General features: G+C 36.2%; 1 protein-coding gene across 1 annotated transcript in view; it reads right to left on the minus strand.

The window, feature by feature from the left end:
- POLN (DNA polymerase nu) overlaps nucleotides 1-25,074 on the minus strand; it is a 106,202-nt gene that overhangs the window by 20,032 nt on the left and 61,096 nt on the right. Inside the window, exons 18-21 of the mRNA XM_055795448.1 lie at nucleotides 17,189-17,271; nucleotides 12,993-13,124; nucleotides 9,939-10,049; nucleotides 5,936-6,014 (exon numbers count right to left, since the gene is read on the minus strand). Of these exons, the coding sequence (XP_055651423.1) occupies nucleotides 5,936-6,014; nucleotides 9,939-10,049; nucleotides 12,993-13,124; nucleotides 17,189-17,271 (405 nt within the window). The remainder of the gene's footprint in view (nucleotides 1-5,935; nucleotides 6,015-9,938; nucleotides 10,050-12,992; nucleotides 13,125-17,188; nucleotides 17,272-25,074) is intronic.

The following is a 25,074-nucleotide window of genomic DNA, read 5'->3' on the forward strand; positions in this document are numbered from 1 at the left end:
TTAATAAGTTTAATAAAACAAAATATTGGTTTAAAAGGAATATAATGAAACACATTGCCAAAAAAAGCCAGAATGGTTGATCATGTAAGAAACACTTGTATAGATTTCAAGAACATTTAGAAATTACGACACGCAATGATTTTTGGGGAGACTTTTAAATCTGCTTCAGAACTCAGACTTGTCCCCACAATCAGAGCAAGATGAAAATCTGCAGACAGACAGACTATCCTACTACAAATCTTGCACCTTCCTCCTGAAGCATCTGCTGTGGGCCACACTCAGCAACAATGGGCCAGATGGATGTTGGAGCTGATCCTTCTTAGAAATCTCTATGTTCCCTCCACTGAAACCGTACTAATTTTTTTCTGATACTACTAATACTTCATGTTATTTAATTGCATGACAGTTTCCCCCAAAAGGACATAGATTCCAGTAGAAAGAATGCCTATTAAGTTGTCATGTAATTAAAGAACAAGGTTAAGATAATTTTGAAATATTTTGTAGATTTTTCAGGTTTCTTTTGAAGCTGCATCTATAAAGATTTTGAATGCAGTAGTATAAAAGCTATAGCTTAAGATATATCACATCTGCATAGATGTTACCTGCATTAACTTTAAGCTACCTCTTTCAGTGTTTCCATAATGAAGACCAAGATATTTTGACATTTTAACCATAAAAATCCAGCTAACTTGTGAAATTTGTTTTCTCAGCAGCTACATCATAAAGAGCAGGAAGCCGAACAGATGGTTAATGAAAGAGAATTGAATTTTTGCATGTACCCAGAGTGTTTTAAACCACACCAATCTAAAAGATGACCTACAAAAAGTTTTTATAAATGAAAATTATTTGTGTTGAACAACCCACATAGAGAAACACTGAAAAAACCCCTGCTACCTCTGAATGTCCTTTTTGGCTGTGATATTTAAGCATATTAAATATAATTAGCTCTTTCTATAAAGAATAAATCATTCTGACTTCTTCTGGCTCACTATGCATGTAGTGTTCAGGTAACAGTTCACCATCTTGTGGATACATGCTAAATACTACTTTGAACTGTTTGAGGAAAGTAATGATTTTGCTAAGTTGGGGCACAATTAGAAATACAATGTGATTTGGCCACTTTGGGAAGCAAAGAGCTATGTACTGGGGCTGGGACAGCAGCTGTGGAGAGCTCACCATCATTTCTGACACAGCAGTATAATCGAGGATGTTTCCTTGCTACTGAAACAAAAGCAGATGTCTGTGAAAAAAACCCTTATTCTCCTCTCAAGCAGAATCCAAAGCTTTTATCTTCTCCTTGTGATTCTATTTCTCCAGTATTAGGCTAAGGATAAAAGTTGACAATCTTGCTGGAGTTAACCCCTTAGGGCAGATCTGCAAACATATACTGGGAACTGTGGGCAGAGTACCAGAACAATAAGCGTTTACTTGAAAATCCTGAATAACTGCTACAGAAGAAACATGAGTAAACCCAGTTCTCTAATTTCTGAAGAAACAGATAAAGGGACACAAGATTTATGCCCAGAATTAAAGAAAATCATCACAAATAGTAGCAGCACTAAGCGATTTACTGAATGTATTTAGTTGAACCTATAATGTAATCAAGAAGTTGGTTTTATTAGTATGTCCTTTTGTATGAATCTGAGAAATGATAAGCAATCAGTGAAGTACTAATGCTTGAATCCCTATACACCTTATAAAAATGCCTCTAGGTTCTTGTGCCTAACTAAAATCAAAGACACTTCCAACAAACAAATCATTTGTGATTTATCACATGATTTGTATCTGAAAAAAATCCAGGTCACATAACACAGTGCTTGTTTCTGGGACAATTAGGGCTGTTTGTCACTAATTTAGCTATCTGTGTAAAAGCAAGCTGCATTTACAGTTCACCAACTCAGAAAATCATTAGGTCGATTAAAGTGTTTGTTCCTTGAGGAAGACATACAAAACCTCCACCATCCGCTGCTATTGAAAAGCAGCTAGGACCAAGAAAATAAGATCATGCCTTTCCCTTGCATTTTCTGGTGGCTCCTCCTTTTCAGATCATTCATTTTTATCTGGCCTGTTGCTGAACCTGTCTCTTTAACTAGGCTCCGGACATGCTGAGAAGTAAAGCTGTGTGTTGGTGGCACAGGTCCAGTGTTGAAGGAACAATAAATTGGTGAGAAAGGAGAATTGCTGGAATCACACGAAATTACGCAATGGTTCTGTAGACTTGTTGAATTTGTGTGTTGTTGGGATATTATAATCTTTAATGACTTTCTGAGAAGTCCGTGTAGCACCAGGTAGACTTGGGGTAACAGCAGTGCATTTCAGCTTACAAAGTGATAATTTTTAGAAGAATTGCTACAGGCAGCAATTCTTCCACAATTGGCCAGCACTCTTCTTTCTCACCAAGTTTCCATGCATCTGCCATTGCAATGATGTTTTAAACACTGAAAGTAACTACATCTGTCCCTCTGAGTTCACTGAGTACCTTTCCATTTTCCTCAGTTCCATAAATCTTTCTTTCAGCTGTTACTGTATGCCTTGATCTCACTTCAGAAGTTTCTTCACTATCATCTGCCTGCAGGAAACATTTTGTGGAGGTTCTGTGAATTGTATCAGACAGGTAAAAGCTGGCACTTGAATAATTTATGTCAGCAGCACATTTTCAGTAAGCAGCTTGGCCACCAGCAGCAAAACAGCGTCTCAGCAAAGACCTAGGTAATATGGAAAAAGTCTGAAGAGATCATTTTGATTACTCATCAGTGCAACACAAAATGCAGAGATGCACTGATGCCAGTAGCTAACCCATATTACCATCAGTTCCTTATCATATGTATTGCATTTAATGCTACTTTTCCCTATTTCTGTAAAATTATTTCCAAGTGACTGATTGACTCTTTCTTTATTATCAACAACATAAATTGCTAGGCTGGCATTTGAATTAAAAGATGAAGAAACAGAAAGAGAAAAATGAGACTGCTAGTTGACAGAACAGCCATTGTTCAGTCACAGTGGAAGACACTGTTTCATCAAGAGGGCCTCTGATGAAGCATCATGAAAATGTAACCTGATCACCTTTCCCTGACTTCCAAATGCAGTGTCACAAGTGAAAACAATAATTGAAAATAATAATTGAAAATCTACCAACTACTAGTCCTACAAAAATGAAGCTTCATACTGTTGGGTCAGAGCTTACTCATAGCTGAAGAGCTTACAGTGAATGAAAAATTAATGCAGTGTTGTCAGCGAAGTCTGCAAACATACCTGCAAACTAACACTAAAACCTTTAAGAATTTACTGTATTTTTTTATTTCATTTCCAAGGTAAGGAAGACAAAATCTTGAGCATTAGCCACTACTTGGTGATGCCTGATAGGATACTGTCTCCCAGTGTAAATGTGGGGTTCATAATCACTTCTAAGGCACATATAAAAGATACTTCTCTTTGATATGCTGTTCAAAGTGAAAACCCTGTTTCCAAAAATAGAAGTTCTAATAGGGGAAAAAAAATACTTACAAGGGGGTGAACATAGACGAAAAGTTAGTAGTATGCTGTCTTTGGAATGAATGTGATCTGATATTAAGAAAAGGATGATGATATTTCTCATTTTGGAAGAGTTACTGTGCATTCCTATGGTTACAACAACAGCACCAATTATGTACACACTTCCTTTTAACAATATTTTTAAAGCGCTTTTCAAAGGATGTTAGGATCATTATCCTGACTTGACTGATACAAAAATCAAGAAAAATACCACTGAAAAACTAACTAACTGAATGTCACGTGGCAGACAAGTGGAAACACAAATTTTCAAGTTTCGGTCCCGTACTCTTTTGGCAAGACCACAGTGATGCTTTCAAATGCCACTGTCCAATCAGGTGAGTGTTCACAGAATATATAAAGGCATTGATTATGCTTTTCTGACAAGCCTGGCTTGTAAGTACCTACTAAATATTACAGCAAGGAGACATTAGTGACTATTAAAAGGCTCTCCTTTAGCAAAGCCATCCAGTTGTTAATGGCTGGCAGGAGTTCAAAATTCCAGTTTAAAACAGTCTGTCTCTTTTAGATGCTCTTGCAGTCTTGGTCTTTCCCAGCTGTGACATTTATGATAGGAGTAAGAAAGACAGGCAGTAATACTATTCTCTGTATGTCTGCTGTAGCCATTCCCCTATGCTTTCATAACACAAGGAAATTCAACATGTAAAACTTCAATACTTCCCCATGTCTGTTACCTCTTTAGCCATCTGGTGACACTAATTCTTTAAAAGAAATAGTTTTGAAACTGAACAACTCAAGTAAATTTTTCTGTTCAGAGAAGAAAATATTCATGAGCTTTATCAGACATGGCATTAGTTGCAAAAAACTTTGGCTTGCTAAGAATTACAACAAACAGCTAGTTATTGAACCTAAAGATCTGTGTGCTAGGTACGAACTGCAGAAGGGAGTATGTTCTCTGTCCTCTCACCATCTTCACTTGCCTCCTCCATTAAAGACTGTTGGTTGGTTGCTTGTACCAGAAAGCTGCTGCTCTATTGCTAATCTATCTCAAAGTTACATCTGCTACAGAAATTTTCAACCAGGCCACAGCTGCCAGATTCTAGTCTCTTCATACAACTCAGGCAGCAGAATTAAAATTGGCCTAGAGAATCTGTTCCAAAATGTACAATGCAATATGTTATAGTACGTCATCCAACATTTAATACATAATGTATCATTGTCTAAATGCATTATCTGCAGTAATCTGCAGTATCTCCACCAAATAACTATTTCCCATTTCAGATTTATATTAGTGGGCCACTTTTTTTTTTTTTTTTTTTTTGTAATAGTTCAACGGTATTTTGCTCAAAAAGTAGCAGGAACACTTAAGAGTGTTACTTAGAACAAGTTTTATTTTTGGCATAGGAGTGGCTCTACCTTTGAATTCAACACACGCGATTTATATTTCTAATTAGAAATTACATTGTGAAACATTAATCAAATAAGACAGCATTACTGTGTGTAAACATTACACACACAAACACACAGAGAGTATTTACAGTGTTAGATATTGGTGATAATGGCAAAGTATGTTTGGAAGATCAAACCCTGTTACTTTGTACTGACCTAAACTCAAACTGAAGTCCTTAATACATGATTGCTACAGCTAAGTTTTTATGATTTCCCCTTCTGGATGACAACAGAAACACTGATGTTCTGCACTACCTGCTATCTCAGATTTTATCTGAACTACTGCAAAAATTCACGTCCTACTAGACTGTTTTCTACAGCATTACAAAAGATGAGAATCCATTTGTTTGGGGATTTTGCTGCATGTTTGCCTTCAAAGTATCTTTGTATTGCAGCAAATAATAATGCTCATAGATTCTGCATCATCCCCTCCACCCTTTATTACAGGAAAAGTAGACTTCATTATTTCTGCTAGGGGTGTAAAAATCTCAGGGACATTCTGTGATCTCCTACCAATTATGAGCCATTACAACAGAAGAAAATCATGATGACCTAGCTTTATTTTAGCGAAGGAAAGCCATCTATACAAGAATAAAAAATGTTCATTTTTTTTTGCTTGAGCACTGGTTTCCTGATTCCTGTTTTTTTTCCCAACCCATTGAATGTTCAACTCCCATTGTACAATACGCTCAAAATACAGGAAGGATACGATCAGTGGGCTTGATTTCAAAGATCAGAAACTACCACTGAACTAGATCTGACTGAGTTTAAATGGCCCCAGGGCACTTCATCGCCTTGGGATGGATTTACAGATCCAACCATTTAAGCACAAAGATATAGCTTTGAATGTATAAAACCATCCCACAAGCCCTTGCCTGTTATATGATTCAGAGGCATACATGATATTTGTACAGCTGCTGGAAATGCCAGAAACACATTCATTTCAAATAATCTGATTTAAAATCAAACAGCTTTGCAGTCCTTTATTACTAACCTGGCTGTTAAAGTTGGTGAAATGACAACAGAGGTAAAAATCTCCACCATAGCCATTTTACAAAGATCAGCTGCAGATCCTGCAAAAGAAAGTGATCTGTTTTCAATTTAAAGCATGCAAAAGGAAAATTTTTGTCTTGGAACTATGGCATAGGAATGAAAAACATCTGAAGATTCTAAATTGTAAGAATTTGCAAAACTAGCAGATTCAATTCATGTAATATGTGAAACAGATCATAAGATTAATAAATAACAAACTAAATAATTACATGTTAATTAAAACCAGAAAATAGTAATATGAAATTATGTGTTAACTAAAGGTGAATTTGTCAGTCACGGCCATGAGCTGAAAAGTTGCTTTTTATAAAAAAAATCATTTGACTCTAAATTGGAATTAAAATGTACCCATAAATCAATTAAAATTTAATGTCACACAGGGTTAGAACATTGTTTCAGTGCTACATTTCTATTTGGAAACTTAATTTTATGCTTTTTCATATTTCCATGTGTATGCAATGTATATTCATCACATTACAGTGTTAAGAGCAGTGGTGCATAAAACAGTGTCATGTTACATAATGGATTATGCATTTCTGGTGATCAGCAAGCAGAATGATTCTCCAGGCCTGCAGTCTGCTGAAGGGGTATGCTCTGAACCATGCAACAGGGGTTTAATACATTTTACATAAGATTTATCACATAAAATACAGCATCAATCCTTTAATTAAGGATTGGAAGCCATAATTCTTGGCCAATCAGATACTCCAAATGTACTAGACCATAGGTATCTTCTTTTTCACACCCCCTAACTCCATGAATTTTAAATTCTTTCTTCCAAATGGTTCAGCTTCCAGAGTAGGGATAAAGAACAGCCAGGTAGGCAAATGGTAAGGGTACTCTTACAGTATGTCAAGTTGGAAAGGACCCATAAGAATCATCAAGTCCAATTTCCAGCTCTTCACAAGACTACCTAAAGCTAAACCATATGACCAAGAGCATCAGCCAGGTGCTCCTTGAACTCTGACAGGCTTGGTGCCGTGACCAGTTCCCTGAGGAACTTGTTCCAGTGACTGACCAGCCCCTCAGTGAAGAACTTTTTCCTGATGCCCAACCTGAACTTCCCCTGATGCACCTTCATTCCATTTCCTTGTGTCCTATCGCTGACCACCAGACAGATCAGCAGCTCCCGCTCTGCTGCCCCACTTCAGGAAGTTGGAGACAGTGATGAGGTCACCCCTCAGCCTTCTCTTCTCCAAGCTGAACAAACCAAGTGACCTCAGCCATTCCTCATAAGGCTTGCTGTGGAGACCTTTCACTATCTTGGTTGCTCTCCTCTGGACACAATCTAATGGTTTGATGTCCTTCTTACACTGAGGCACCCAAAACTGCACACAGAACTCAAGATGCAGTGTAGAGTGGGACATTCACCTCCACTGACCAGCTAACTAGGCTGTGCTTGATAAACCCCGGGACACAACTGACCCCTTTGACTAAGAGACTGAGGAGATGGACTTAACATCTCTTCTTTCTTCATGGTTTTCTATGACAAACTGCCTCCTCTGAATCCCAGACAGACTCTGTTTTACCCATTAACTACATCAAGTGCAGATCCACAGCTGATTATTGAGATGGCTATGCTTAATTGCAGGTTTAGCCTCAAATACCTATCTTATCTTCCTGTTCGAATGATGTGTCAAAGTGATTCAACACAACACAAAAAAAGACACACTGATATAAAAAGAAAGGATGTTTCAGCAAAGGTCAGGTAAATATCTTCTTAGTGACTGTGAGAAAAAAAATAATACACTTAAGCATTCAGTTCATCACAATACATATGTCCTACACATATTCTTAATGAAACAATGTAAATTCACAAAATACAAAAGAACTATCAAAATATATTTTTTCTGAGATATGATTTTTAGATACATGCTATTTAAAATATTTTAAAAGAAAATAACTATATCCTCCTGGTTGATTTTGCCACAATTATAAATCAATAATAAATATTGAAATAAATGGCTTGCTGTATGCAGTTAGGTAGAGCTGAATTATAATCGAAAAATATTATGCTGTACACTGGTAAAGACTATTGAACTAGGAAATATTCAAAAAGAGAAAAAACCCTATGAAAGAACTGTGGGAAATCCAGCTGTAGTAAGTTGAAGCTGGAACTCTAAGTTCCTCCCAATATTGTCATGCATTAGAAGAGGTCTTCTGCTATCAGTTGCTGCTACCATAACAAAAATGCAAACTGCTTAAATTAGACTATTAGGTATCATTATAAAACACATATTAAATGCAGTTTCCTACACTAACTCTGATGAAATGTTTTAGCATAATTCACAAAGTTTTTATGGTCTTAAAATATTATCTCATAGCTGAAATCCTGAAATTAAAAAATTCTTGTAGTCCAGAATGATTTTTTTAATAATATTTGGGAATATTGAATATTTGAATGTTTTTAATCCTTGCTTCATCACACCTTCTAATATTACATGTTTTGAATAATTTTCAAAAGACACTATTTTTCATCAGATTTGTCCTCCAGTATTATTTGAACCTACAATGAAATATGATAATCTTATTATTGTAGTTACACAGAAGCGAGTGTTTTGTAGACAGTCCTGTGACAGCTTTGCCTCAGCTCCAAGCTCTTTGGACAGATGGACATAAGCAAGTGCTGCTCAGAAGGCTGTGTAGCTTTATTAATGCCACACTGTCCACGCAGCAGGACTCGCTATATTAGCTCAAGCATTGTGCCTTCAGCTGGAGAGGGCTGCTGGCCAGCTCAACAGAAACCCAGGTAAACTGAACACAAGTCTCTGAATAAGGTTTTACAGGCATGCCCAGTGTTACAAATATGCAAGCTTTGCTGCAGGTTCTATAAGCATGTTTTAAAATTCTACAGTTGGGTGTCTTCTACAGCAAGGCAGCCACCACTTGAGCACAACTACTATTCAAACAACAGGGTATATATTAGAATTCTAGATCTGTACATCTCCTTGCAGAGACAGTACTTAAATGCAGTTGCTAATTATAAGGAATGTCAAACATGACATAAATACTTAAGTAATTTTAAAAATTAAACATTAAAATGAATAATGTTGGGGGGGGGAGGAGAAAAAACACATGATCCTTTCAAAAGGAAAATTCAAAACACTTTATAAAAAGCATGCCATCACATCTAGAAAGCACTTTTTACTTGCCTGTAAATTGTATGCTTCCAATATAACTTAAAGACAACCCTGTCAGCATCACCAAATAAAAAAAATAATTCTTCCAAGGGGTAGTTTGGTAGGAGAGATCTCAGTCTTGGACTGCCAGCTCAGTTTGTATTTTTTTCTTTAAGTGGCTAAATTCATCAGATTAACAAATATTTGAGCACTTTATACTGATTTTTACATTTCCAACTTATATGGCAAATTTGCAATGTTTTCCTGTGAAAAAACACCTTTTTTTTTGCCCTCCACAGAATTAAGTTTGAATGTTCATTACAAAGAATGAGTTGGGTTTCAAAACAAATTGCAACAATGCATGATTCTTGTAATGTATATTTTTTAAACTAAAGGTATCTGGCAAAATAAAAGTTAAAATCTGTAAGCAGCATAATCACAGAAACCCTCCTGGAGTAACAAACTATCAGAGCCAGAAAGGAAAATTTTTTAAGACAACAATACATCTGAAGCACTAAACTCTAGATATTCCCTCTATACATAGTTTGTATCTATACCTATTATTTAACTACCACAGAGCACTAGAGTGTATTAGAACATTGATATTGTTATACTATTATACTGTTTACCGGCAATTTCAAAGGCAGACAGCATACATCATTTAAACTTCTCTTCCACAGTAGAATTCATGCCTTAGTAGTCTACTCTAGTAGACTACTGTAATATTCACATTTCTGAGATTATCAGAATTGTTGTCCACTAAATCCAAGCCAAGGACAGATAAAGAGATAGGGAGGTACGTAGGAAGGTAGGCAGGCAGGTTTTTACCTTGAACAACAAAATTGACAGCCTGCCTCTCCGCTTGAGTACGTAGTTTGTAATCCTGTGCGTTGATATTAGCCAGTGGTCTTTTACGTCCCATTATGGAAACCACATAACCTTGTAGGATTTAAATAGAAATTAGCATTCTTAGAGTGATTAGCATTACATTTCAGAAATTCCTTTTAAAATAATATTTGTAGGTTTTGTAATGATATTTTTTGTAATGATACGCTGCCTGAGTCAATTTAATATTTTGCCTTCTGAAAATAGTCAGAGCTTCTCTTATTTAAACCTTAAATGTTTATTGTATATTTGATCTAAGAATTATTTCATTCAGAGAATTGGTATATGTTACACAAGGAAAACTTCTGTTCATTAAAGCTGTATTTTCATTAGGAATGTCTAATGATATACCATCAAACTTTCTCTGTGGGAGATGCAACTATAAATACCTAGCAGAATTAGCTATCTATTAGTAGCCATAATTAGAGCTTTCCATGCAATGAATAGTTTGCTTGGGAATAGCAGAGAAAAATCAATTTGTAGAGTAATTAAATCATTAATGAATATTTCCCAAAATTATCAAATAGTTTTGGGGAAACCCCCCAAAGTGATATCTTTTTTTTCCCATTTTCTTTATGTGGTATTTTCGAGTTCCTTTCACAGGCAAACTTCCTTAACTCTAGTGTGGTGGGCTTTTTTAGTTTAAAAGAAGCATATGAAAACACAGTTAAAGCTTTATGTTAGGCCTAATGATGTATTTTGCCAAAACAACTATTTCGAAGGGCAAGTGAGAGGAGTTGAGAGAGAAAAAGAGATGTGAGGATCCTCTTGTCAAAATAACACACACAAAACTTCATCTAAGCTTATCTTCAAAACTAAACTTTAAAATCATCCATGTTAAAAATAAATCTTTACAAAATCTTTCCTTATACTTCTGATCACCTTGACTATCCATGAATTTTCATTAGATACCACGGAAGTCGAAAGTGTCACAGAGTTTCACCTCCTCTTTGGCAACCAGGATATTCAAGCACATGTGGTAAGGAGGCTCTTGAGCCACCAAGTTATGACCTTACTATGGGCAACACATACACACTTATGTGCAGAGGATGAAGATGGTTATGCTGAATTAATACAGCTTTCTGTGATTTATTGTAATTCCAGGAGCCAGAAGTACCAGTTTTGGAACAAGGCACTGAATTATCTGGAGGTTAGGATATTATTTGGCAAATCAGTTTTTCCAATTTAACTGAGATTTTCCATGAAGTATCTAGAGATGGGAATCTTAAAACAATAGATTCTTAGGGAGAGACAGATTTACTGTAATTTCCTTATTCCTGTGGGGTGTCTCCACAACAGAATCACCCTTGCAATACTGATAGCTGATTAGATTCCCCAAACAAATACCATCTTTCATATAATAGTGGCAAAGGATGCTTCTGTGTTCAAAGATTAATCTGCAAATACATATTTGAATGAGGTCTCAATGTAATCTTTTAAATATGTTGATAATGTCATCAAAAAACTGCAACAATATAATAACACATATATTAATACACTAACAATATCTTTTTTTGTTATATGATACATGTACTTATCATATGATATATGCTTATCATGTCTACATGGAGTATCAGGCATTTACAACACCTAAATAAAACAACATTTATAACACTTCAATGATATTTGTCATGGTGTTGTGAACAGGTGGGTGCTGCTCACCTTTGAACTTCAGATAAGTAAAGTTACCTTATAATGAGCTCACTAGGTTGGAATGTTTTTATTGGAAAGTTGGAATCTAAGGTAGATTAACATGTTGACCTGCTGCAGAGTTTTTGAGCTTGTACAATCAAAACAGATTGTTCCTCTACTGCTAACAGTTAAAATAAATGGTTAATAGATGAGAGAGGAGCAGTGAGCACTAATTAGACAAGTGTGTTTCAATGACAATCAAGGACAATAGTTATGACACTCTTGTCTACTAAACTCATAAACCAGATTCTTGATAATAGAAGTCTGGTTACTGAAATTCATTCATCTTTAAGAAAAGAAGGCTAAGTTATTTTAAATAGATCAGAAGTGCACAATAAATGTGTAATATTTTACTAGATATGCAATGTGAGGCTTAATTATAGCTAAAAATAGATTTTAAAGAGTTTAACTTTTCTTTAGTAATATTAATGAACAAAGGAATGCAAATGTGTGATACGATGCCAGTTCATGCTTCCGGTAGATTTTTAAGCCCTACAAAGTACAAAAAAGGAATACTATTAATTTTCGTGATTGGATGTTTCTATCATGACACTCATCCATACAATGATGGGTAATATTATATTGCAAATTTACTATTTATTTCTACAAAATGTCTTAGTACTGTATACCTTATTAAGAAACAAAAGAAAGCTATTTTGACAGTTCTGCTAATTAGCCTTTAAAAGACAATATTTCAAACAGCTCCATTTTCTCTCCTCAAGTTACTGCCCTCCTAGGATTCACTAAATGTAAATGAATACGTAGACTAACAACAAATTTGATGCAAGAAGAGTTTGCAGCTGCTGACTCCAAGAAGCACTCTGCACACATCTGTCATCACAGATACCACCTGAACTTCAAGAATATACATTCTGACGGATGCAAAGAAAAAACACAGCTTAAAAAAAATCAGCTCTGTAAATTGGCTCTTTGACTAAATGGCTGAACTTCCATGGTCCAGCAGCCATGTACAATATTTATTAAGTAAAAGATTCCCTGGGCTTTTTTGTGTTGGAGTACATTATATGTCAAAATGATGCAGTATAACTTGACATTAAGTAGGGTTCACTCTGAGAACAAACGTCTTACTCTGTTAGCATCTTTCTGAGAAAAGGCAGACAGATTTAACTAGCTTCTCTTAGGGTTAAAAAACAACAAAAAAAATCTAATTCACCAAGAAATTATATTTGGTCTTTTTTCTTGTCCTATAACTATCAGAATTTGAGTCGAGCTGAATCTTTGTCTTCACCACTGTCATGCAGTGCTGACCAGTAAACAAAAATATTCTTGCAGACTTTGTATTACCTTTTTTTCGGCATTGTTCAATGGTTTTCTTTGTAAATTCATGTAATTTCTTGTATTTTTGCATAAAACTCTCTATAAATTGACTGGCTTGAAGGGGAGTAATTCCCAAGCAGTCAGCAAGACGTTCTTTACCTGGTGGTAAAGAAATTATCTTTATTATGCAATAAAGCAGTACAGAAATCCACTACATACAACAGCACTGTTAGATTCACAATTAGTGGAATTAGTCAAATTTACTTATCTCTATCTGATATACTATAATCATATTTTAACAAAGCAAATGTTTAACTTTGAGCTTGAATGTTTTACCAAAGTTACTGGATTAAGAATATATTTAATAAGAAATAATTAAGAAATTCCTAGTTATAATTTGTACCTATAATGGGGTTGAAATCTCTTTTGCTCACAGAATAACTTTGTTGCATATTACTAGTTCAGTGCTGAAATCTGTAAACTTTGAGGAGCAGATAAAGAGTTTGAAAACCATTTTAAACAAACACAAATACGAAGATCTAAAAGAATGAAGATCTAAAAAAGGATGGAGATGGAGCTGGTTGAGTTTAGCTAGAAGCTTTGGATTTGGTGTAGAAGTCACAGCAAAACCTAACTGCTGAAGTAACCAGCCCAAGTAGCCTGATTTTAGAAAGGCCGTTAAGGAGTCTGAGTCCCACAGATTTCAAACAATCTTAGGCTCCTCAATGTCTGTAAAAATCTGGGTCCAAGTTGTGAGATAAAAGGGTTGGAAAAAGAAAAAAAAAAAACCCAACAGAAAAAGTGTTTCAACAGAGAGAAAGAAGTAACAGCTTTTAGATAGGATATCAGTGCACAACATATATTATGTTGGATCTAAGATAATTTTAAAGATAAGGTAGAAAGAAGCTGAAGAGAGTTTTCTGGAGTGTCAAAATATAAGCTGAGCTGAAGTTTAAACACATTTATAAATCAAACGGATCCAGTAAAAATAAAACTTATATCAACATTAGTCATATGAGGTTTGAAAAAGATATATTTATGTCAGCTGCACAGCCACACAAAGCCAGCCCTGTGCCTGCAAATAACATAAACCAAGAAGCAATATCTAAAGGCACCAAAGGCATAGAATAGTTATTGTCACAGTAATACTGTCAAGAAAAATTATCTAGCATTTTTGAAAGGGAGATTTCAGCCACCTAAATGCCATCACTGTCAGTCTGATGGGCATTTCAGAACTACTCTGTAGCATTTTTTTCTCAGTCGTGCCAGGATCTGCATTGAGCTGCACAACTCTGGACAAGGTGCTAGAAGAAGAAATTCACAAGACATCCACAATGACTCTTGCTGAGCCATTACAGACCTGTACTTTCGTTTGACATCTAATTAATTTGGGTTTTCTTCCTGGGTCACCAAATGACAAATCTATCTGCTAAAGCACATACTGTTAAAAGCTAGGAAACTGCTGTGGCTTCCTTAGAGAACTGCAACATCTAAGTTAGTCCATGTTATCCATTTAAAGAACTACTGATATACAGGACAAAGTATTGCATAAAATGGTAGGAAAATTAAGCCGCAATATCAACAAAGAAGTCTGAAAGTTTCCAAGGAAATGCAGTTCCTGGGAAGCAAAATGAGGGGGAAAAGTACAGCCATGGAATGGTGTCAGATCACGTTCCACAATGCAGGAGCATAGGCCATGCAAAGCAATGCTCAGGAGCAGACTAAAGCCTCCCTGAGCACTCTCCTTGAGTTATCCGTGCCAGGGGAATTGTTAGCAGCAGCCTATGAGTTTTAGTGTTCTCCATTCTGTAATATCATCTTTCAAAACTGAAAATACCATTAGTTTCTCTGCTTTTCATTTAAACACTTTGACATCCCTCTGTGTCAATTCAGGGCTTGAATATACTGCCACTGAATGGAATTTCTTACTTTACAGATGTTTAAGTTGTCTGTTCTTTAGTTTTACAAGATGACTGAGGCAGTAGCAGGTGAAGTGAATTGCTCCAAACCAAGCAAAAGACTGCAATACTGTCATCCCTCTCACTATTTGGTGTATTTATTAAAATACCAACTCTTAGCTAACTATATACTATTTTCTACCCTCCAGGATTATAGAAAAAGTCCTTCAAAATATGAATCAGGTGTAACCTAAAGCCAAGAAAACAAAAAGAAAAAAAGATTACTATTTACTACAAGATTTTCATTAACTTCTATAAGCTTAATACCGGCAAGCTCCTCAGGGAATGCTTCTCTATTTTTCAGTCCCAGAAGAAGTGAAATAAGTATTATTCATACTCTTCACTTCTACCAAAATGTCTCCTTAATGAAAAGTTAGCCATCTTTTGAAGGGAGACAAATGGTGGGTGGAATTTAGTCCATCAGTTTCAGATATCTAACAATTATTTTATGTCAGCCCAGTTTCAATCTGAATAGTTTTATATCGCTCCATGCTATGTCTTAATTAGAATCTGATCACACTGTTAATGAACTGAAGCATCTCATTATCTTTCAGGTGCTTCAAATAACCTCATTTGGGAAAGAGAGAGACAAAGCAAAAACAAGCATATGAAGATATTTAAATCAAGCAAATGAAGATATTTAAATCAAGCACTGCTGCACTGAAATATTTAGTGCCTGCTACAGAGCAAGTGAGGGAGTGCCAATAATCCTCTACAGCATGGCTAGACAGACATAGGCTCTAGCCCCTGTAACAGGCATTTCCTTTTCTACACTGACTATATACAGAACTACAGGACACTAATCCGGTGGTGATTCAGTCTGAGAACGTCAAATATCTGCCTGTTCCACCCGGAGAGGAGGGAACAGATAGGAAATGTGTAATATTGGCATGGGCCAAGGGGCAAGGGGTGCTAGTGCCTGCATTTGGTGAAATAATCTAGTGATGAAAACAGGCTGGAAATGAGAGATTTGATTCCAGTCTCAGCATGGGAAGATCTGAATTTACATTGCAGAGAGCTAGTCCTGGACTTTTTTAATACAAATTTGCAACACAGATGTTTAAAATGCAATACAGCTTAATGTAAAAATGTACATGTATATATATGTATTTATTCTTTCGTGTGTGTATAAGCTACACTCACCACTATACATAAAATAGGTATTCTGGAGAGCTGAAACTGGAGTGTTTTTCTCCCCTTCCCAGTTGAATGCCCTGAACAAGAAATTGAATGGCCTTGGCCAGCTCTGCCTTTGGTGTTGGTTTTGGACAATCGATGACCAACTGCAAGAGATGGTTTAGAAAGCATTTGTACCCAGGAATCCAAGACATAGTTTTAAGTGCTTCCAAGTTAAATAAAGCCTGCAACCTAGGGCTTTGATATGCTAAATGAGTTTTCCAAGTACTCATCTTCTCTAGAGCTTTTGGACTTCTCCAGAAGACCTACATAAAGTTTAGCTAGTTGTTCACTAAAATGAATTCACAAGAGCTTGTAGGCTGATGATACGTATGTCTTCCCAGAAAAGGTAATTCTAAACACACAGGAAGCATAAGAAGAATTGGGCATCATTTAAGAAACGGAAGGCAGTTTTAGAAAATATGCAGATTGCCTTGGTCCTAGACAAATCAAGGCAGGACTTAGAATGAGTGACAATGTGGATTTTTTTGCATGTTTTCTGCAGTTGTGAAGAAACAGCAGCAAACGCTAAGATCTAACACTTTCATACTGTGAGCATGACTGAGCACTGGCACAGGTTGCCCAGGGAGGTTGTGGAGTCTCCATTTTGAAGACATTCAAAAGCCATCTGGACACAGTCCTGGGCAACCAGCTCTAGACATCCCTGCTTGAGCAGGGGGGCTGGATCTGATGACCTCCAGAGGTGCCTTCCAACCTCATTCTGTGATTCTGTAAGTGTGTTTTGAAACAATACTGGAGTTCTTTATAATTTTATTGCAGTTATTCTCACCTCTGTCTACATACTGGCAGAATCCAAAGTCCACTCAAAATTAAACTCATTTTAGCTAAAAACAAATGCTTCAGTTACACAGCAGGAAATAAATACAAAATCAGAGTAGTCTTTGTATATGGCAATGTGGCTGCATTAATTTGATAATTTTGATACTGAGTAGATCATTTCATAATGCTTGATGAAAATAAAAATGCAATACTCTGACAAACTTTCATTAATCTTTAGAAGTTCAGTCTATTTATGTTATGCATAAAGTGAGAATCTACTATAACTGTGCTTCTTCTAAAAATGCCTACCTGCTCCATAAACCACCGAGTAAACTATACGCTTTGCTTGCTCTCTGTCAGTGTGTTTCACTTCTTCACTTGGAATCCCCTTCCTAAACAAGCAAACAAAAATCAAATTAGTTTTAACTGAAATGTATAACTTTTTATCCCCTCAGAAAATGTATTTAAAGTCAGTAGCCATTTAATAACTACAGACTTGTAAGATACGAGCAGAAGCACTTAGAAGGGAAGAAGGGATGTTGTCTTCATCCAGGAATACAAAACTTCTTTATAAATTTTAGTAGTGATAGCCCATAGTAAATTAAACTTTATTTTAGTCTTCATCTTCTCCTTTCCCTCTCTTTTCAATCAAATTCTTGGCTACGAAAAATCCTACTACCTTATTATTTAGTTCTTTAGGTTGAAGAGAATTCAGTACTGACCCATGAGAAAAATTAAATCTTTCCAGCAACAGCATTTCTTCAAGACATGACATATATAGAGACTCAAAGCATAAGTCTGACCTAAAGCTTATTTAAACAAAGGTTGTATCAGGGCTTCACTAACAGGAATATCCAACCTTTTATCAGGAATGATGACTGATAAAAGCATGCACTGAATCTCTCCATATGTCTTACACAGCTCCACGATGAAGATGCTTCATAAAACAGCAGCACTAGCTGTTTCTTAACTAGAGAGCGTAGCCAATTTACTACCAGCAAAGTATCATCCTTCCCAGTTTCCATTCACTCACCAACTGATGTAAAACAGTCCTATGAAAGGGCTAATAGATCTAGCAATTTGCAAATCAAAAGCTAGGACTCTGCAACTGGGTACGTGCCACCTATGGTTCTCCTTACCCAAAGCTTCAAAAAGAATACTGATGTTACCAACAACTGAAAACACTGAAGATTTTTGATTCTTGAGTTTAAATGGAAGTGCATTGGGGAGAATCTAGATTATCTACTCATGCTCTGAAAACAAATACCTACACAAGTTTTACACAACATAGCAATTCATCTTTATCAGAGACACTTGCTGACATATGCACCATTTGTTAATGTCTCCTCATGAGTCTGCTCATGATGATTTGTTTACATTTTTAAAAGTAAAGTTTGCTATGCTTTGTTATGAAAGTTTTTTGCCATGAAAGATGCTTTGTTGTGGAAGTTTTAGCTGACAACCTTTAAGAAAATGGCATATTTCTGTGTATCTTCTCAAAGAAGAGTCTTCCACCATTATTATGATATTCACACACCTAGAAAACCAGCACAGCCACAAATTTTTGCTTGGCCCATACATTGGTTTTAGTCAAGCCTATGCACAGTGCTGGTATAATTAGGCCCTCTGAATGATAAACAGGTAGATAAAGAGTGCAATCAGATTTAAGCAAATCCTTACAGCAGTACAGATTTTTTGAAGAGAAAAAATAAAAGTGAATATGATTGCAAACCTTCACTGAGCAAAAAGTCTTCAGTTTGGAGAAGCACGCGTTGTTCCTTTGAATGCTACTAATTGCTCATAGATAAAATGGACTTTCCACTGCTCATTTTAGGCTGAGAAAGATGAAGAACCGGATAATCTAATACATCATGTTTTCCAGCTGTAACAAAGACTATTCCCACTTAAGTCAACCATGTTGGTAGTTGGAGACACTTATAATTTACCTTCGTAGTTATGGTCAAAAGTTCACAGCTCTTTTGAATAAAGTAGGTTGGGATTCCCAAATGTACCAGAGTAAGAGGACAAAGGGGCAATCAAAGCTAATAAGAACAGAATTAGGAAACTAGACATCATTAAGGATTTCCTGAAGCAACCTCTGGCAGAAAGTCCACAGGAATTTCCTGTAGAACCTGGCAGAAAGTTACATATACACTTGAGAAAGCATCTATCCACAACCAGGAGGGAAAATAGAATCTGATAAGAGAGTAGATCTTACCTAAGGACCTTTCTGAGACAAAGAATCAAGACTGAAGAATGCTGAAACTAGGGAAATAATACAAAAATGTAATACTGCTTTCCTAATACTGCATAATTTGAACTAGAGGCCTGGAGAAGGCAAGAGATAGGAATACAGTAAGAGTTTATTTGCAGAGTTACTTAAGTCTGAGGCTAGAGATAACTGAGAGGGAAGGAGTCAGCAGGGGGTATGTTAGCTGCTCACTTCTCTGAAAAAGAAGGGCTATAGTAGAAAGAAAACAGTGGGTAAGAAGTCATGGAGATTTGTAGAGGAACACCCATACTCATCAGATCATGGTACTGAGGAAGACACAAAACGAGAGCGTTGCTGGGAGGGACTGGTGGTTTGAGAGAAGCTTTAACAGTGAAAGAAGACGCTAGAACTTGATTACGTGCACAGTGAGACCCACTGCTAGGATTTTAAGGATGATTTTGCATTATCCGAGCTCTCACTTGAAAGGTCTGACTGGGAAAAACAGAAAAAGACTTATTGCTGTAATCATGATAGGCAGTGTCAAGAGGAGGATCCTGTGTTTCCATTGTAAGCAATCACAACAAAACCTTGTGTTACACAGTTATTGGTGCAGATGTACATGCATCATACGATCATGGCAATCACGACAGTCACTTAGCATTTCCTGATCTTTGGTTAGTCATGAAATACAAGAGAATCAATTAAAATTTCAGAGTTTTATGTAAAATATTTTGTAATATAATGCTAAAACCGAAGTAGTCAGTCAACACCTCCTAGTGTGTCAGAGTGGGAAATGGGAGGACTTGGCAGAGAGGCATTACACCTAGCACTCTGTACATTTGTAAATTTATGTACCACGTTTAAGAATCCGGAATAATAAAGTATGAAATTGCCATATAAATCAAAAGTGCTTGAGCAAACAAGTCATTAATCAAAATTATCCCTTTTTTTCTAATAATGAAAATTTTTTTTTTTTTTCTGTTTGTATTGACAATGATTGGTTTCTACTTAGGATGCTTAATTCCTTCTGTAATAGAGTGGTGGCATCCCTGCAGTGTGAGGTGAAGACTATTTATTCCTTTGGATAACAAAATGGTGGGGGCTTTTCTGGGGGTTTCTAATTCTTAGAAACACAGCAGCTATATTACAAATGCCCAGTGGACTTTCTTCTTCAGCCTGTTTCTTCTACAAGCAAATTTATATTTGTGGTAATTTATTTGCTTTAATGGGTACTGTGAGAACATATTTGAAGTTAAAACTTTCATTTTGGCTTTGGACTCATCATGGAATACCATGATATTGAAAAGGAGACCTTGTCATCTGTTTACTTGTGTAAGACAAAATGCTGAGCGTTGAATTGTAGTATAATGTAAAACAGATCTATAGTGGCGATGGATTGTTTTTGAATAAACTTGAATCTGAAAAGGAAGATGACTGGGCATAAAAGCCTTAGCTGCTGGGCCCCAGCAGTGACACGGATGCAGACTTCAGCTCACCCAGTACTGCATGTACGCCTGGAGCAACAGGAAGAACATTAATGCAATGTAATAGAAATCGATGCAGAAAATAAAACTCAAGAGAAGAAAGAATTTGGTGCAGGTTTTGTTGTGGAAATAGCACAATTTCTGAAGTCGTGCAGGAAATATATATGCGGTTATTAGTTCTAGCATGAAACCTATTTTTCCATTTTATCACATCCTTCTCATTACTCTCTCTCAAATACACTATTTGTTCAAGTTTGTAATCAGTATTATCATCATCATCTTCAAATTCCTCCTGATCTGCATCTCCAAATGTGCAGTATTTCACCTCCTACATTCCTGTCCTTGCCTGCATGTTTATTTCCACATAGCTGATCTGTTTGTCCATCTTTCTTCATTTAGTACTGCTTTACAAGTACTTTGCTTTATAGTACTTTGATACATATGTATTAGATGGAATAAAGAACAGACTTCAGTGCTGAAAAACATGTTCAGGTTAATAGATCTCATTATTCTTGGAAGAGTTTGCAGAGCTAAACAACCTGAAAAGGTCCATCAGGACAGCAGAACAACTTACAGCTGAAAACTGTAGAAAAATCTAACAAACATAGTGAGAGTAGAGATATACAAACTCTTCAAAGAGGTGGTTCTACTAAAAACTGGGCTGTATGTCTGAAAGGGAATAGCTGCCTAATTCTTTGAGTGAAAAAAAAGGAGAAAAAATTACTAGCAAAACAGCGAAGAAGGATAACATCAAGTTATTAGTAAGAAACATACAGTGCAGATATGAAACTTAATGGGTGCATGGAACTTATTACTTTTACAGAGATAATATCTTGAATATTTTCTGTGATTTCTAAAAAAATCACTATATGTTTTCATATATTACTGGGGTCTTATGGACACCTCAAAGAGTTCCTGCTGAATTAAGTCTTAAGTCCTTAAAACATATGAATACCAAGTTTCCTTATACCCAAGAAAGAACAGCAATCGTATTTGTAATTTTAAAAAGCTTAACTAGAATTACACATTTAATACAGAGTAGAGATCTGGATGGACATATTTTTAACCTGTACAGAATAATAAAAGGAAAGAATTAATGCCAATTTTAGTAAACAGAATGAGCACACACAGCATAAAGTATACAAACACAAAAAAAAAAAATCAAAGAGGCCACAGGGCATAAAGTTTGAGCAAACCCACAATAAAACTTTGAGAACAGGTAGATTTGGAGAAATGGAAGGAAATTAGTTTTAAAAGAATGCGATAAGACATTTCTGGGAAATGTATGGTGACGGAAGTCGTCTGTTTATGTACCGGAAAAGGCAGAACAAACTTTCAAACAATGTCTGGCAGACATGCGTTGCCTTGATCTGCATTACATTACAGTCAAGCTAAGCTCAGTCATAATAGCCACAAATCTCTTGGCTGCTCTCCTGCATCTGCCAATTAATCCAAGTCCTAGCTGTGAGCTGTTGATGTGGGAAACGAGATGGAGTGCCATTAAATTCATTTTATACATGGTCATTAATGTCCAATAAATGAGTGAATATATGAGTGAACACACATTCGTTCATCTGACTTTTTACAGCCATTTTTAATTTCATCAGTGAACTATACAAATCTCTCATTTTTAATCACCTCTTGCTATTAAATAGCAGATGGGGGTTGTATATTTTCTAAGTTTGTGCCTGGAACTTTGTGTTGGCATACGAAACTGGTACAATTTACGTCATTAGTGACAACTGCAAGCTTTAGAAAAGCTCGGTTTTACAGAGGTATCATCACGGGATAGATCATGTGGGAGGTAAATTTTGAAAGCTTACTTTTTCAAGTACATTGGCCTTACTATACCTAAGGCAAGCGGAATATATACCACAATATATGCGAGCATCCTAAACATACAGAACAGACTGGCTACACATAACCCAGTCCGTTCACTGTTAACGCAATGCATAAGAATAAGCAATATTTTGAAAGCTGCTAGTCCGTGACTAAAGGAAAATGCTGACAAGGCTCAGGCGTAAGCTGTCTCAGACATTTTTAAGTTAACATGTGGAAACAATCTTGGAACAACTTTTTCCTGGCTAATCTCTGTTACAAAATACAGAAAAGGAAGAGGATGGGAAACAGTTTTCCTGAAGCCACTGTCACACCAAAACGGATCGCTAGTTTTGCCTCACATGTCAGTCAAGAGCCAGGCATAAGGTACATGCAATTATAAATCATCTAGATATTTTTATCATGTACAGTTTTAATGTATGGTTTGATACAGAATGTCCAGTGAAAACCACGTATATATGCCTTCTATAACTGAGGCATTTATACAACTATGTTCTAAACAAAAAGTAGCTGGATTGTCTTCCTCATAAGAAGAGCACAGAGCCATCAGAATGAAAAACAGAATTTGTCTAGGCTGCCTAGAAGAGTGGAAATAAAGTTAAGATACTTTTCTCAGAAAAGGAAAGAAGCATCTTTCTGATGCAGCCTGATTCTGAAATACAGGCTAACATCTTGTCAGAAGGGAAACAGCAGGTGAAATAGCTAACAAAGATAGACGTTTCTGATGTAACCTAAGTATATATAAAGTCATTTTATTCTTTTTTTTTATCTATGTCACTTCTAAACACGTCTCAAGTCTGATTCAGATGTTACATCTAATGCTTGTATTCACATTTTTATTGTAACCTGGTTTGATGAAGTGAGATAAAAGGTTACAGAATACAAAGAAACTCCTCACCCAAGGATATGCACCAATAAATGAATCAACAAACTAGGCATCTTCTCCTTATCTAAAGGGTAATCACTCTGGCATCAGGAAAGGCACAGCTGTCTTCCAGTGGCCACTGCACACGTTGGAGAGTCTCTGGCATGGATCTCCCATGTAAATATAGGGGTCGTGTACTTAAACACTGAGGGTAGAGGGTCACAACTTCCCACTTGTGGAGTTTAAAGTTGTGTTTTATTTAATTAGAGGTTTTCATAAAAGCTTTTAGTTGTGTTCAACTTCTTTGAATGAAAGACTACAGCACTGTCAGCTTGATGTCATCCTTCCTGTACTACAGCCAGCTCTGCAACATTTTAGTCACTGCGTCTTTCCCCTCTTTGTATGCCTGCCACCTTACCACATTGCATTTTAAACTGTTTTATACCTATTTAGCACCAGGAAAAGCTTTATAACCCCTGTAAACTCTTTTGCAGGACTCCAGAAGCACTTTAGGATTTTAAAAGTCCTTCCAGTGATTAATCATAAAATAATTTGAGTAGCCTCTATAGTCTATTGCATGAAGATTTATTTCATTAGTCCTCAACCTCCTTTTAAAGAGCTTTCATGTATTTTACAGAAGATAAAGACACATCTTTGCAGCTTGCTCTGTGGGCCAAAAGTCTTCTGTTGATTTTACTACTCCTGTTTAAAGGAGCGAGGAACCAGATAATTGCAACAAAGTCATGTCATAAATTATAGCTATCATCAGTAACAACTGGTTGAAAGATTTGTTTGGGAGTACAGTGATGCATTATCTTTATTAAGATATTTACCTGCATGTTGATGTCCCACATATTGGCTATTGAAGACATAAATTAGCTAGCATCTATTTTCAGTGCTCTTGACAAAAAAGGTAATTTAGAGATTTTTCTTTAAAAATGCACAATTCTGGACATCTGTCAGAACAGAAAGTCCCTGACATTGATGAAGGTGCTTGAAAGAGCACATTCAATCCTGCAGCCTTCATCTTTTCACTCCTTCACTCCTGCAGGAACAAAAAAAGGTTTTCTTCTCACATTTCTAGTCTCTCTTACATAATGAATTACACAGACAAGTGATACTTGTGATTGCTGAAAGAATTAATTTACGAGACGGTCTTCAGGTCTACAAGCACAGAATAAAAGGAAGTCAGGGTAAGTAACTCACAGCTTCAGATGCCAGTATCAACATCAACAGTGATGAGCACCATCACTGAAAGAACAAATAAATGTAATCAGATTAAGGGGTCTATACAAACTGGGATCACATAAATTTGTCAGAGGCCATTTGTATAAAACACTGATGCCAGTGATCAAATGCAAATTAGTGCATTTAGAGTTCTTTCTTCACTTGCCACTTATATTTTTCAAGCTTTTCTCTAAGAGGCTTCAAAACAGTTAAGAAGGAAAAGAAGCCACTTTGGGAGATAATACAGGTAGCTGTAGCAGAGTATCAAATAAATACCCATCTTGAATCTGTTAGAAGTCTCGTAACGTTATAAAGAAATAGATGGACCTTCAGAGCAGCCTTTAGATATATACTAGAAAAGTGAAACAGAAGGAAACAGAGTTCTTCATATATGATCAAAAGATGATGTAACTGCCATCTCAGATATTACATGGAACAAAACATGGAGCTATAGTACTGTTAACAACAATGTACCGTTTGCTCAGGAAGAACAAGCGGGGGAAGAAGGGAGGAGATGTCACACTACGTCAAACTGCATCCACATAGTTCAGAAAAAAAATAAGCAGAC

This window comes from Falco peregrinus, chromosome 2 (genome assembly GCF_023634155.1).
Source record: "Falco peregrinus isolate bFalPer1 chromosome 2, bFalPer1.pri, whole genome shotgun sequence".
NCBI classification, from domain to species: domain Eukaryota; kingdom Metazoa; phylum Chordata; class Aves; order Falconiformes; family Falconidae; genus Falco; species Falco peregrinus.